General features: G+C 43.0%; 1 protein-coding gene across 3 annotated transcripts in view; it reads right to left on the bottom strand.

The window, feature by feature from the left end:
• The window catches only part of SYNJ1 (synaptojanin 1), a 706,257-nt gene that overhangs the window by 53,240 nt on the left and 636,741 nt on the right, over positions 1–16,276 (bottom strand). For 2 of the 3 annotated variants that reach the window (XM_078658402.1, XM_078658403.1), the window contains 3 exons: positions 11,691–11,729; positions 7,708–7,746; positions 742–809 (listed from right to left, as the gene is read on the bottom strand). In XM_078658402.1, the coding sequence (XP_078514528.1) occupies positions 742–809; positions 7,708–7,746; positions 11,691–11,729 (146 nt within the window). The remainder of the gene's footprint in view (positions 1–741; positions 810–7,707; positions 7,747–11,690; positions 11,730–16,276) is intronic. The other variant, XM_078658404.1, reaches the window with a different exon arrangement.

Genomic DNA, 16,276 nt, shown 5'->3' with positions numbered 1-16,276 from the left:
AAAAATCGAATAATTCCAGTGGCCTGGACCATAGTCAACAGGGTCCTTGAACAATGTATGACATGCTAACATGCGGTACTTACTAAAAGACAGGAAATGCAGGTGCCATTGGAACACAGCAGTCCCAATGAAAGATAAGTAGCAATTCTATTAGCCTCAGGTGATCTAATTGTGCTAATGAAAGCGGCATTCAATCATTAAGGGAGGCAAAGGGAGTGAGCTGTTCAGCTCATTTGGGTCATTGCAGACATCAGGAGATCACCTGGATGAGAGTTCTGCCTCGTTTTGAGGCGGGTTATTGGTTGACTAAGTGTGTGGTGCATTTCAATACTCGGAGACTGACAGAAATGAGTACTGATACCATTATAGACTTGGGGACAGCGATGTTATTGCACTTAAATTATATAACAATGTTATTGTCTTTGGCCACTAGCCTGTAAAGGTAGCAAGGTTAAGCTGTCAAGACAATACTCTAGGAGGTGGTAGAAAGAACTCAAATACAACATGACGCTGTATGTAAGTGTGTACCAAGAGTCACTATGCTTCTAGTGGTGACTGGTGAGTTATTTCACACAAGTTTGTATTAGGAATATAGATTTTTTTCCACTGGCGGTACACTTAGGATGGTGTAAAGTTGTGAATGATGCAGCCCATCAAATTAATTGAGTTATTGTTTAAAAAAAATGACAGCTTTCTCATACAATTTAACAAGTATTGCATCTAGTTAATGATTTAACTTACCGGTCTTGCTGTACTTTGACTATAAGGTATTGTGCTTGGTGGCCCAACAGGTGAAGGTTGACTGCGGACTGAAACAAAATCATTAATTACTTTTTTTGCCAAATGCCTGTGTGTATTTTGTGACTTGGTACTTTAGCAGCTGTTATGCAGCATCAACACAGCTTTGAATAAAGTACCTGAACACTAAAACTTAAAATCATCTAGTACTGTTGATGTTTTCCATATTAAATTGTATTTGTGCAATAATACTTTTCATTCTATACATCAAATTTACACATGTCTAATGACACAGAGCATTTAATATTGAAATTAAATCATTATGATGTGGTTTAGTGTGTTTTTCTGGCTTAGGCTAACCAAGCATCAGTTAGGCCGTGTCTTCATCTTTGTTAAAATAGCCGCTGAACTATAATTTCTAAATATACCACATGCAGCAAGATGTGCACTGTCTGTTTTATTTGACATAGTCTTTCAGTAGAACTTGCTGGAGGAAGTATTTGTGTTTCTTTCAAGGCTTTTCGTGCTAGCACACTGTTCTGCATTCATTCACAATTGTTTTCTGTTGTTTATGTAACTAGTTTGGTCTGATACCGCAAAATGGCTTTAGGTCAGAAGGGCTGAATCAATATTCATGTGGAGAGTTAGTGCTTAGATGTTAGGGCTATGAGACTGTTTTTGATATATTAATTCTGATTCACTGTAATAATGCTCGCACTATGCTTACTATGCAGTTTTATTGCTTCCCTATGCTGAAAATGGCGATATAAATTCTTGAATTTGGGTGTGAACCAGGTATTTTGGGTCTCTACTTGGGATACTGCCTGATTTTCTTTGACTTGCTGCACATTTTAGTCTTAAATCAATTAACTGATTTTGATCATTACTGTATTATTTCGGAGCCTTTATGGCTATGTACTTCAATTGATTCAACCAGATTACTTCTGTATTGCACTTTAAAATTGTAATAAACCTTTATGGTTTTCTCTAATTTCTGATCTCGAGCTCCCTTTTTGAGTGGGTGTTTCCTTACTGGCTGTATTTTGTGATTCTGTTTTGAATCTAGTCTTTGGGACACACTGCCTCATAGACTTTGAGGTTAACCATCGTCCCCACTCACGCAACCTGGTGCATCATCGTCATGCAGATCACCTGAGGGAAGCGCACACACAGTATCCTAGCAGGCTTATTTATATAGAGTCCTGTCCAAAGCATAACGGTGGTTGTCTTAGTCAATGTTCCAAGCTTATCTCCTGGGAGTGGGAAACAAACATTGAATTTAAAAATAAAGACATCCACTAGCAACATAAGAATGAGGGGTTGGGTACAATCTGCATGCTGAAATTATTTTTGTAAGTGGGGGGAAAAGGCAACCTCAGAGGAACAAAGTCATCATCAATTTTTCGAAGGCCCTCGGTTGCTGGGGAAATACTCTAGTTAGCTAATCAAGTTCCAGCTTACTCTGGGCATGTCACAGCTATTCAGTTGGGTTATTTCTATAGGCACTTGGCCCCTGGAACTAAAAACCTGGAGAACCCCCAACTCTTTGGCCAATCGCAGAGTTCAGCTCATATATTGTAGGGGAATAGGTTCAAGGTTCTAGCAGGGCTGGAGGATATTTGTTGACAAGGAAATGGAGGCAGAGGTTCCTATATGATAATGGGTAGTTGGTGTCCTGTAAATTCACCTTCTAGTCTTTTCAGGTTCATTTGCTACTTCCTATGGGCCAGTTCGCAGCTAGAAAGGATTGTCCCTGATCAATTTCCAGCCCCAAGGGTGAATATTCAGTTGCTGTCAGTTCTTTCTCTCCCAGTAGGGGAATGCCTTTCAAGGTAGCCAGCCCTGACAGGCGTGATGATAAGCCGTATTTTAACTTGCCCACTCCGTCCATGTTGACCCATGGCCTGCTAACTCAGAGTGCAACCCCTGTCCGTTAAAAGCAACTAGTTGTGATACTACTGGCTTTATAGATATCTGTATTGAACAGGCTATGATCCCATATACTAATTTGTCTGTAACTACTACAGTGGTTTCTTGGAATGTGGCTGGCCTTAAAGCCAAGTTGTTGCCAATCCCTTGATGTGACTTTATCGATCATTAATACAAATGCATGTTCAAAGAAACCTGGCTTTGTGAACTCTTGTATAAAGTGAGGTACTTATCCTATCATACTCCAGCCAAATCTAGTAAGTGTGGGAGGCCTATGGGAGGCACTTTACTAGGAGGGGTCATGTCGTCTTTAAATTATAAAATCTGTCCTCTGGAGGGTGGTATCAATGTGCTTTTCTTTAACAACTACGATCGAGGGATAAAAATGGGCAGAGCCTCAGAGACGTTCCATTTTTTTTAAAACATACTCGGACAAGTTTTGATCTGGCGCCAACTTGATCACAGGTGGGGATTTTAATACCACCTTCGAGCCCCTTGATGGGGGAAGACAATAAATTAACAGAGGAGGATGAAGCATGAGGCATTCCCGTGCTACAGCTTGCCCCAATCAACAGATGGTCTCAGGTTGACCTTCAAATAAAAGCGCTCACCACAGATTTGGGGGTCAAGCCTAACAACAGCCAAACTAAATCAGATACTAAGGGGGCTTCCACCTTTAGAAACCAAAAGGCTAAGAGTCTAATTGATTACATCATGGTCAATCTCAGATTGTGACACAGAGTGATGGATATGGTAGTTCAGGACAGATTGGAGAGCGGCCACAACCCCTGGTGTCTCACTCTACATTTTCTCTTTGATAAGTTCCTAGCTGACCCTCAAACTTTAGTTAGTACTGGTGATGTGGGTCACACGTCAGATAGGCAGCACGTTAAATAGCAGCAGGCTGTCGCTCATCTAGATATTTTGTCAAAGATCAGGGAAACTTTAAAAGCAACACTGTTAAAGATCTTAAAGACCGAGGCAAAGGAGGGTACCCTGTTGGATTGAAGTGTCGTGCATACAGAATGTTTTCAGGAATTAGCTGCTCTTTTTTAAATATCTCCCTCAACTAAGAAACAGTTGTTCTGCAAAACCAATGGCTGGTTTAATAATGAGTGCAGACAGTTAAGGTGGTCCAGAACAGCTCAGATGAAAGGGAGCAAATGAGAGGGGGGCAAGTGTGACTTTGACACTCGATAGTGAACTCCAGCAAATGCAGATGGTTCGCCATATTATGGAGGTGGGTGACGACTGCCTGTGGTGAGCCCGCCTTCAATAGCCAATCATTGAGGTGGGGGAAGACTGGGAACCCTGACCTTCGGTGGTACACTGCAACCACCGCCATCACCATTGTGAACACCCCGGGGGCACTGGTAAAGCCAAATGGGAGCACTGCAAACAAAGTCCTCTTGGCCCATGGGAACTGCAGGTAAAGTCTGTGAGTATGGAGGATGGGGAGGTGGAAATATGCGTACTACAGGTCCAACGCTACCATCTAGTCTCTCCTGGGTCCTGGGCAGACAGGAATTGTGCAAGCATGACCATTTTGAAGTTCTGCTTTTTCAGGAAAAGGTTGAAAAGGCGCAGATCCAGAATATGACAAAGGCCTCCATTCTTCTTGGGCACCAGAAAGTAGCGGGAATAGCAACCACGACCTACTTCAGATGCTGGCACCTAATCTATAGCTCCCTTGGCCAAGAGAGCTAACACTTCCTGATGGAGCAAAGAGAGGTGGTAGTGTTAGCTTGTTGTGAGTGAGAGGCACGGTAGGAGGGGTGGTCACAAAGGGAGGAGGTGTGGTCACAAAGGGAGGAGAGTAGTGCCTTTGGATGAGCTGCAAAACCCAACGGTTGGATGTTATCGAGCTCCAATGGTGCAGGTGATGGCATATCCTGCCCCACACTGGATGCCCATGATAGTCGGAGGGCAAACTAAAGGGATTTGGAGGCTACAGCTGCTGGGGGGTGGTGGTGGACTAGCCCAACTTCTGGCTACCTGTCCCATGTGGTCTGTAGTAACAGTATCCTCAACCACAAAAAGATTGCGAAACTTGCTGCCCGTGGTGGCTGCAGGGTAGAGTCACAGCTGGAAACGCCTTCCGTGGCCAGGAAAGTGGCAAAAGGCAGACTGGGGTTGGCGAGGAGCCATAGAAAGGCCCAAGGACCTTGTCATAGCCCTACTGTCCTTAAAGCGCTTCAGCGCTGAGTCTGCCTTCTCACCGAACAAACTGAAGCCACTAAAAAGCATGTCCATGAGTGAAGCCGGGACAACCATCAAAAAGCCAGTGGTTCTCAACCTGGCGTGGCACCTAAGAGCCACTGATGATGAAACTGCTCTACCCAGAAAGTATGTTGTGTCCAGCCCACACCTGATCGTGAACTTGGCTGCATCTCTCCCATCAACAATTGCTTGAGAGAGTATGGCCCCGGCCTCTTCCAAGACCATAGACAGCACTTGCACAACCGAGTCCCAGATTGTATGGGGGTATTGGCCCAAGAGGCACCTCGTGTCCACTGACCGCAGTGCCAGGCTACCAGAAGAGAACATCCTCTTCCTGAAGGTATCCAATCTTTGAATTGCCTTTCCGGTGGAATGGTAGGGTTAATTTTGGAAGTGGAGGCCTGGACCACTAAGCTCGCCGGGGTGGGGTGCCAAGTGAGGTCCCCTGGGGCAGAGCGATGGCAGGTGGCAATGGCCCTATGCAAAGGAGACCCAGCGCTGGGCTTGGACCAAGCCCTGAGTAGGATTTTGCTAAGGGCTTCATTAAATGGGAGTAATGATACTATGGGGGCAACTCCCGGCTGAAACACTTCTGTTAAGAAGTTAGTCTGGACTGCCATCGATGGCAGTATTAGGTCCAGGACCTCAGCCACCCTCTGTCCCGCCATTGCAAATAAGGCATCCTCCTCCATTGCGATGGTAGGGAGAGAGACCAGACCAATGTCTGGGGATGTGTCCAGTCCACTGGCATCCACCATATCCTCAAAACAGCGTAATAAGGCACTGGCTTCATTACAGGGAGTCTGCCCCCAGTCGGCACTGTAGCTGGTGTCGGATGATGCCAGTCCCGGTCCATACTGGAGTCGGGAATGATGCTGGAGTCTGCAACTTCAGCAGTGGAGCTCATGCTGGGGAAGGTAGAGGTCTCTCGACCAGCGCTGCTCCATAGCCATCCATCGATTCAAATGGCAAGACTGGCGCAGAGGGCAAACTTGTTGGTGGAAGACTAGTAAGGGCCCCTCCCGGACCCATGGGCGCTATAGAGGGGCGGGGTCACCCAAAGATGAGGTGCACGGCCTTGTAGAACTCTTTAAGTTGGGCAAGGGTCACTCCGACTCCTGAGAATTCAGGCGGTACTTACACAACCCAGGCTCCACCACAGAGGAGGTCTCGAGTGCTGATGGCCCCGCAACTCACCCGAAGACTCGTGCAGCAAAGTCGAAGACCTTTATGACAACGGCCTCTTTTTGTGGGACTTGCCCGATTACTTGGAATGGGACAGCGATCGCCGGGCATGACTTTGTGAATGGTCTCAGGATCTTCCGCACAACCGAGATCTGGAGTGTCACGGAGACGTTTGATGTCCGGTACCGTGGAACCTCAGGGATTGCTCCCTCAGCACTTTGGGATGCCTGGCGTAGCAATCCTCACATGTCTTGGTGTTGTGATCTCACTCAAAACACCAGTGACAAACCAAGTAAGGGTCCAACACCGGCATCTGCTTGCGACAGGGACTGCTTGGTTTAAAACCTGCCTTTCTGCTGGACATCCTGCATACCAGGAAAGAAAGTCTCAAACATTCCCCATTAAAAGGTAGAAAACTGGTCAATCAAAATGTTACTGGAGACTAGCTCTCTCTGGACCTGCACTGACTGGCATGGAAAGTAAAGAACTGAGGTCAGTGCTCTGGGGTGGCGCCTATATAGGAACTGCGCGCGTCACTTCTGGCGCAGATGATACGGACGACGCCTCGGGGAGCCAAACTGTGCCACCCACCGGCGCACAGGGGTTCTGCTCACCAAAAGATACAGGATCCAGGCTGATGCCTGGGAAATATTCTAAAGTAAGGAATCTGCAGCTAGTAGTCTCTATCAGAATAATGGTATTTTGCCATGGCAAAACAAAGCTAAGAATCAACACTTTCGCACTCCTAGCCAAAGACCAAGGTAATTATGGACTATTGCTTGACAAAGGACCAGATGCAATGATGAAACTGAGCTTTGTCTGGATAGACGCAATATCTTGTTTGGAATCGCTTAAGGTTTGTTACCTATATCGGGCATTAATTACACGTGCAGTTATTTTTTGGGAAAAATGCACCAACTTCCGTTTTAAGTTTTCTCCTTTTATTTTAATAAAAAGTACTCTTTCTTTCAAATGTACATGTAAGTTACCAATAGATAAAAAGTAGGATGCAATGGAAAGGTACAATATGACAATCAGCAATATATCCACTAAATGAAGGTGAATTATTTGTGTGCGACTGTATTATTTTCTGTATATGGATAACAGTGCTTACACATTTTACATACCTTAAAACTCAGATGTTTACTTGCAAATAAGGAGGAAAAAAGAAGTGACTACCCCAATTCCTCCTGAATTTGGTTAGAAATAGAAATTAGGAGGAGAGGAGTATGGATACAAGGCTGTATAGCAAGCAACATATTAGCTTTAACTCGTTGCTGGTAAGCAAGCATAGATAACTGAAGTACCTAACTTTTCAATCTCTGAGAGATGTGATTTGGTTTGTTGGACACTATCAGCTCACTAGTGCCTTTCAAAAGCAAATATCAAAAGGTGTGTCAACCAGACCATTGTGCAAAACTGGAAAACAGTGTCCAATTTCTCACTTGAGAGGGAATTACTAGACGCCAAATGCATATGCTGTACATTAGAAGGAGTCATTTGGAGACATTAGAACAAAGAGGAAGACAAACTATCGAAATTGTTCTACAATCTCTTAACAGGCTCATGCACTACTCAATATCATAGCCAGAACATGCACTATTCAAGCACAAATTTGAAAACATAAATGTTTACCTTCGGTTTCTTTCCTAGCTGCAGCTGGACTTCTAGCCCCTTTTTTCACACAAATAAAGGATGCAGAAGAGATGAAAGTATAACAGGACAGTCAGCAACAAGAATAAAAAGCAAAGTAGATGGGACAGCAACAAAGACTAAGAATTGTATTTGTTATACATGTAGTAACTGGTATCTGAAATACGGTGTTAAATTATACCATCCAACAGAACTGTCCAGTTTCAAGTAATTAAACAGGAATTGCTTTAAAAAAGAGAACAGACGACGTCATTCTCATCTACTCCAGGAGATTTGTATTTTTATTTTTGAGGTGTTAGGGAGGAGACACAGACCCAAGAAACCAACCACAACACCGGCAAAAAAGCCATTCTGTTGTACTCCTCCGGTCTTCCCTTCTATATCCTTAAAAGGCAGTCTCAGTCACTTGCCCCACACAGTCCAGATCTAAAAGCAGGATGGGAGCATGCTGACAAACACCCGCTAAAGCCGACATTATATGGGGCCGATGGGCACCATACTGCAGGCTGTAGTCCGAGGTCATTAGCAAATTCTACCATATACACCTGCAACACGAACACCAAAGTGTAAAAGGCAATGGTTCAAGGCAGTGTGCAGGTTAAAGACAGTTATATTTCAGGTTGGGGTGAGGATTGGGATATATAATCATGAAAGTTCCCCTTTAATCTGCCATACAAATCTCACATTACATATCTTTTAAGTTCTACACTTTTTAAGATTCATTAATTTAGACCAAATATCCATATACACTTACCCAAAACCAGGTTCAAACTTATCTAGAGCGCAACAAATTATTATATTTGTTTTTAAAAAGTATTACTGGCAACTATGTTCCACATGGTCATAATTCTAGTAATATTTCAAGACTACTTTCAATTGACCTCTTATGAGGAGTTTCAAATAACCAAATCTACTAATGCAATACATACTAACTTTATTTTTTATTATTCTGAGAATATTAATTGTTTAATGTTTAATAGAAATCTTCTTATGGCAAATACAGCAGACACTGGCTTTTTATGTAGTATACCAAACCGAGGTATACTAAGTAGAAAGTCCAGACAGCCCTTATTGGCTTAAAGGGTTTAAATGAATAATGCAAAATGATCTCTTTTGTAGTATTGTGGGCGAGCAGTTTAGGGTAGTGTTAATGCATTTGTTGAACACACAGAGTCAATAAATGAGACACACACTCAAGAAGAAACTCGTAAACAAATTAGAACAACAGGTATTTTGCAGACGGTTTTGGTCGGCTGGTGCCTGTGTGTCAAAGCCACTCACGGTTCTTGGTCAGATCGGAAAAGTGGGACAGGACAGCTGGGCCACTCTTGGTGCTGCATCTGTGGTGCTGATGTCCCTTATCGGCTGCTCGGTCTTTGTAGCGTTGATAGGACTCAAACAAGCTTTGTTGCTGCAAAGGGTCAGGTACCACAGGTACTGGTGCAGGGCGGCTCTGGTTGGTCCTGGAGACTTCTCACTTGGTGGGGAGACGGATCTGACCTCTTGGAGCACAGTGACCTCCTACTGGGCAGCTGTGGCGTCAGTGGACCCGTTGGCCAGCAGAACGGTAAACCAGACGTTGAGGTCGATGCCTGCAGGCAAGTGGCTCCTCTACATCAAGGGAGATGCTGACAGCTTGGTGAAGAGCTGGAGGCCCTTCATGGCTTTTTGAGGATGCACAGCTGCAGGACGAGTCAGAAGCCCACGACTGACGGGACAGGAGAAGGTAGGCAGGAAGGGTTTGATGCCAAACTTCACTAGAAGTCCAGAGTTCTCATTTCTTTGACTCTTCTTGGTCCTCTTCTTTCTTCATTCAGACACATCTATGTTCCTGGTGTTAGGGGGCCACCTAAATACTCAATTTAGGGGCATTAAAGGGAGGGAAGGGTAGCAGTTTATAAGCCACCTATCCTTAGGGTCACTACACCCCCTATATGACCACTTCCTGTGGGGAGCGGGCATTAAATTGTCCCAAAATTCCTATTTCCACCAAAATCTAAATGGTGGAACCTTTTTTTCATGGAGCACATCAGGCAGCCCACCTTAGGGGTGTGACTGGCCTGGTAGGGCACCACGCCCTCTAGCATAGCTGATATCCCGGCTGTCCTGGAGCCAAAGGGGCCTCAGGGCAAGGTGTGGCATCTGCCCAGGTCTGGGGGAAGCCTGGGTCGCATATCAAAGGTGGCAGGGGTTTTGAAGTCCCTGGCCTCGGTATGCCCTCACATGTAATATGATGCACCCTGCCCTAGGACTACAAGGCCTGCTGTAGGGGTGACTTGCATATATTACATGTCAACAGTTGGACTTTATAAAAGTTTAATAAATCCTTCACATGTTAGCCTATGGAGCTAATGCAGTACAATGGGCAAAAACAAAATTACCAGATTTCCCCTCACCAGGGCTTGAAAAAAATATTTTATAATGTCCCTGATTATTTTAACATAGTACCCTACCCTTGGGTAGACCTTGGTGGTCACTTAGATGTACAAATAAGTTAGTTTAAGACTTTGGAAGTACCTTTAAGTCCCCATTCGATTTACGACTATGTTTTATTTTAAAAGTAGCCTGCAAATCTGGGCTGTCTTTTAAAGTGACGGCAGGCAACACAGTAGTGCACACTTAAGTGCATTAAATCTACCGGGCCTCTAAACCGACATGCCCTAGCATATAGTAGGGACTTACAGGTAGGTTGTCAGTACTAATTGTAATTATACCCAATTACCATGTACCTTTCACACAGAACACAGGCCCTGGGTCTGGTAAGCAGAGGCCCAGGCACGACCATAGTCAGAAAACCAGCATCTAGTAGTCAGAATGAGGGCAAGAAGTGGGAAGACACTGCAAAAAAAATTTGTTTTTTCACAGCACCACTCTGTAATCCAAGTGGCCATGCATATCTATCTCCATCCATACATCTATCCCACAGTAGCCGTGTCTGCTATATTTCACACACTTTGTTTCCTGGACAGACACAATTTGTGGGAAGAAATGTCTTAAAGTTGTTGTAGAACAGGTATTCCCTACATGTGCAGTTATTTCTAAGAAAAATGCACCAACTTCCATTTTCACTATTCTCCTCTTACTTGAACAAATGGTACTCTTCTATTGAAATGCACATGCAAGTTACCAATAGACAATTCAAGACACAATGAAAGCGTGCACTTTATTAATCAGCAATATACCCACTAAGTGTTTTTAAACTTCATTTACTATTGCATGCCATTAGCATTTTAGCCAACTCCGTTCATCATTATCACAATCCTAGCTAAGTTTTATGCATTTACAATTATCATATATGTCAGATAGTATATCAACCAAGTTGTGACAATTTCCTCCGTTATGCAGCCACTGTGTACTCTCCTTTAAAGCCAAACTATCTCCACTAAGATAATTTAAAGAATGTGTGTGTGCGACTGTACTCCTTTCTTTTTTTGACAGTGCTTAAACATTTAGCATCCTGAAAACACTGATGTTTACTTGCAAATAATGGAAAAAAGAAACTGACTTTCCTTGTTCCTCCTCAATATAGCTAGTAATAGAAGCCAGCTGGACAAAGGTAGGAGTGCCAGGCTGGAAGGATACAACATATTAACTTTAGCTCATAGCTGGTAAGCAAACAGATAACTGGAGTACGTCACTTATCAATTTCAGAGAGATTGGATTTGATTTTCCTGGACACTATCAGCTCACTAGTGCCTCTCAAAACCAATAGGAAAATAAAGTGGCAGTCGTGTAAATGTGCAAAACTGGAAAACAGTGTCCAATTTCTCACATGAGAGTGAATTCCTGGACACCAGGTGCATATGCTGCATTTTAAAACAAGACATGTGGAGACCTTAGGACAAAGAGGAAAACATACTATCAAGATTGTTCTATAATCGCTAAACAAGATCATGCACTACTCATCAATCTCATGGCGGGATCATGCACTATTCATGCACAAATCTGAAAACATAAATTTTTACCTTCGGTTTCTTTCCTAGCTGCAGCTGGACTTCTAGCCCCTTTTTCACACAAATAAAGGATGCAGAGGAGATGAAAGTATAATGGGACAGTCAGCAACAAGAATAAAAAGTAAAGTAGATCGGACAGCTACAAAGACTAAGAATTGTATTTCTGTAATACACAAAGTGACCGACATCTGAAATACGTGGTAAGTTATCCGATCCATCAAACTGTTCAGTTTCAAGTAATCGAACGGGAATTGCTATCAAAAAGAAGACTTCATTCTCTTGTTGTCAATGAGATATTCTTTTACATCTGTGAGGTGTTGGAGAGGAGGCACACACCCAAGAAACCAACCACAACACCAGCAACAAGCCATCCTGTTGTACTCCTCAGGCCCTCCCTCCTATTTCCTTAAAAGGCAGTCTCAGTCACTTGCCCCACACAGTCCAGGTCTAAAGACAGGATGGGAGCATGCTGACGAACACCAGCTAAAGCCGACATTATAGGGGCCCGATAGGCACAATATTGCAGTCTGAAGTCAGAGGTCATTAGTAAATTCTACCGTATACACCTGCAACACGAACACCAAAGTATAAAGGCAATGGTTCAAGGCCGCATGCTGGTTAAAGACTTGGGGCCTGATTTAGATCTCGACGGACAGGTTACTCCGTCACAATGGTGACGGATATCCCCTCAGCCGAAATCTAAATTCCTTAGGATACAAGGGATTTAAATATCAACGGATGGGATATCCGTCACTGTTGTGACGGAGTAACCCGACCGCAGAAATCTAAATCAGGCCCTTAGTTATATTTCAGGTTGGGGGAGAGGATTAGGATATATTTCAAGTCCCCCTTTACTGTGCTATACAAATCTCACATGAATACAGTTTTCAAGAGTCATTCATGGAGCCCAAATGTTCATTTACACAGTCCCAAAACCAGGTGCACAAATAGCTAGAGCACAACAAACCACTTTAACAAAATTGTTTATAAAAAGTGTTACTGGCAGCTATGAGGTCAAAATTCGAGTAATATTTATAGACTACTTTTCAAAAGACCTCTTTTGGAGAGTTTAAAATACCTGTATCTACTAATGCAAAGCAAGGTTACTTTATATCTACTTTTTTGTGAGTCCGGGAAGATTAATTATATAATATGGAATTTTGTAATAGAATATTCTTTGGCAAATACAGCAGGCTCTAAAGTTACCCCTGTCTTGGTAACCACACAATTCTAATAGAAACTCATTCCTTCCTGCAGATTATGCAGGTTTTAAAGTTATCTCTAAAGACTGACTGAACTCGGTAATATTTCATGTACTAGAGGCAGTTGTCTGGCAGTACTAGAGATTCTGTGGATTCCACCATCAGTAGAAGAAAAACCAACATGTGAATTATGTAGCCACAGAGTTCTGACAGGTATGTTTAACGCTAGGACATGAAATGATAAAGGTACAGAGGCTAATTCACAGCCTGGCAAGAGCGCTATTAAACCGCTAGGGTGCAGAGCAACAACCAGGACAGGGGGCCCATCTGTATCAGGACATCAGCGTGCTCTGATGGGGCTTTTTTGTTTAAAGTGTTCCCACTGACAGAGCAGGACAATTTTCAGTGAAAATGCATTCTCGGCATTGCATAATGCCATAGACATTCTGGATTTTATTTTCCTACTAGTTTAGAAACAGTTTTTTTTCCCAGGGAGTGACCATTTTCTTCGATTCCTGCCTGGATCTGCCATACTGTAGTAAACGCGACAAGAAACAAAGCAGTACTCAAGATAGATGGAGATGCAGGTTGTAGTTTATTCTGTGGAGAAGATCCCACCCACAGCCCAGCAGCGCCCTGAATAAACTGTCAGTATTTCATCCCAATACATTCTAAACCCCTTGTTGAGATGGCAAGATTCCAGTGTCTACATTCCATAATGTCAGCAGCACTAGACCAAAGGAGGAGAACCAGATACCACACATACCTTGAATGGCAGACATGGTCATGGCAATGAATGGTCTTACAATTCATTTCTTTACAGCTATATTTTGAAAGAAGTTCATTACAGACTCTAGAGATTTTGATTTGAGACCACAGGCAAATGAACTGACACATTCTACACTAGAAATCTGCTCTAAGCATCCTTTGTGTGAGCACCAAAGTCAATCTTAGTGTATGGGCAAAGTATGTGCAGGGTTACAGGTTGATACCTGCTAATCGCCCGCAGATAGACTCGTAATTAATTTGGAGACACGCGTTTGAAATAGTTCCCTGCGCATCTCAAGCATGATAATATGGTTCTTGAAATTAAGTAACTCGTGAGTAGAAAAACCTCAATAGCTGAAGAAGACATATCTGTTGCTTCAGACCTATGTCAAGGCCTTAGCTGCAATATTTATTTGCAGAGGAAGGAAAGATTCATCTTGAGTGGGTCATGGCCTTTAAGAAAAACAATGTATAGCAAACCTTCCCAACTGTGGGAAGTGAGCAATTAAGGATGTTATGTTCCTGCTGTTTCCCATGGATACAAAAACTATAGGGTCAAAAAGAGCCTATTTAGATAAATTCATGCCATGTTGTAATTCCACTTGGTATTCATTCCTCTAAACAATTGCAGTTTAGTTAAAGAAAATATACTTGGTCCGGTCTTCCCTTGAACAATCTGCAGAAAACCTTTGCTCTGCTATAAATAAAACTTCCAGAGTGAGATCTAAATTAAGAATTTCTAAAGTGGAGACATACAACTAGATTCTAATTCGTTTTTCTTCTGAGTTTATTTGAGTTTCGGGCGGTGCTATTAGGGTCAATTGGGTGACTCTTAACCCAAACATTCATGTATTTATATATCAATAGGTTGCGGACCAGAATCCCTGTAGTTGGCATCAATAATATAGCGATTAATTGTAAGGTGTTTCAGGATTTGGGGAACAAATGCATGTTAATGCTATTGTGCAATGCTAGATTTTATTGTTTATAAATTCTTGCTCAATTAACAGTTTTCTTAATTTGTTTCAATGTTTAATGGTATGAACAGCTAACGTGTTTTGCCCTTTTATTTAGCTTGAGTTTTTTCAAGGCTGTACAAAGTCTTCATGCTCTATCCTGGGGTGTCGAGTGTTTGTATTTATGTCAGTGGGCTGCAACAAAGCGGTCATTCCCCGTGGCCCCTCCGAGGCTATATGTGTGTATATCACAAATTAGACTAAAGGACCCCCCTACAGAAAAGCTCCTTCTTGAGCTGTAATGTGGTGATCAAACATGTTTCCCCACACACGTGCTGTTACTGGGACCACAATGCAGAGCAATCTTGCCGTCAATGTGAATGATGCTCTTTGCCACAGACTAAATGCACCCCACCGTCCACGAAAACTGGGTAGCCTTCTGGGTTCTACCCGACACCTGGCTTTCAGACTTTCACGCCTCCTGCTCTCATTGGCCACCGGCTGATAGAAGGTGGTAAGTGGAGTGTTAAACAGCCCATTATCAGGATAATGATGCAGAATTTGCCCCCATCTAACCGGGGCAGCACAGTTATTCCCAATTCTGGCCAGTTTAACTTGAAAATAGACTATGCGGGAGAGGAATTTCCATCCGCAATCAGTAATTCTGCCACTTGAAACTCTGGTCCCCTTCACTTCTAAACTTGCAATGGGGCCTTATGCATCTTAATCTCCTGCTAACCAAACTTGCAACTTTGGTTCATTTGAGTGAGCAGCCACATGCCCTGTCAGACACAATGAAGATCATGGTCTTATGCAAGTGTCTTGCCTAGTTAAGTTACCGGCTAAATTCATTCCATCCCTAGGAAATATTACTAGGGAACTTCGATAGAACACAATCTGGCCATGCAGCATTTCAAATTGTAACCTGCAGGCTGCAGAAGGTGTCATCACTGAGAGCGTAACTCACTGAGCCATCCTGTTTGCAAAATATGCCTGCCTTTCTACTGTTTCATCAGGTGAGATGACTATATTGATGAATATCTGAGCCTGATCAGGGGATTACCTAGCACTCACTAACAACTCATCTGAATAACGTCTTTTGCCTCTTAGGGAAGCATCTTTGAAAGATTCTAATACTAATGACTAATGACATAGCAACACTGCTAACTCAAATTGTTCTTGACTGGACAAATATTTCGATTCTCTGATGTACCTGGCTTTGCCCTCTGGAAGGAGCATGGACCAAGCTTCGGGCAGGAAGTCTGGATTTATGGAATAGTTTTTAATGATCTACAATATCTAAATAATTGACAAGGCCACCACAGACGAGTCAAGATACAACAAGCTTAATTGACAATCATCACTCAAAGCTTTAATTTGTTTTAATAAAGTGTCACAATTGCTCTAGGACCATGTTCAGCACTTGTAACTATTCAACATGCTTTTGCCCTAGGACACTGACGAAACCGTCACTTTCAAGTAAAAAAGTCACTTAAAGATTTTTGAGAAAGATTAGGGAAGGGAAAGGAAACGAGATCCAAGCCTGTAGATTGTGTAAGATATTGAGTACAATTGGCACACACTGCATCCAAATCCATGATGTTTTTGGTCCATGAGTGAACAAGGGAATTCAGAAACATTTATTTGGAAATGTGTGAAAAAGTTACCGTTT

Source organism: Lissotriton helveticus, chromosome 8 (genome assembly GCF_964261635.1).
Source record: "Lissotriton helveticus chromosome 8, aLisHel1.1, whole genome shotgun sequence".
Classification (NCBI taxonomy): domain Eukaryota; kingdom Metazoa; phylum Chordata; class Amphibia; order Caudata; family Salamandridae; genus Lissotriton; species Lissotriton helveticus.
This window is presented reverse-complemented; position numbering and strand designations above follow the sequence as displayed.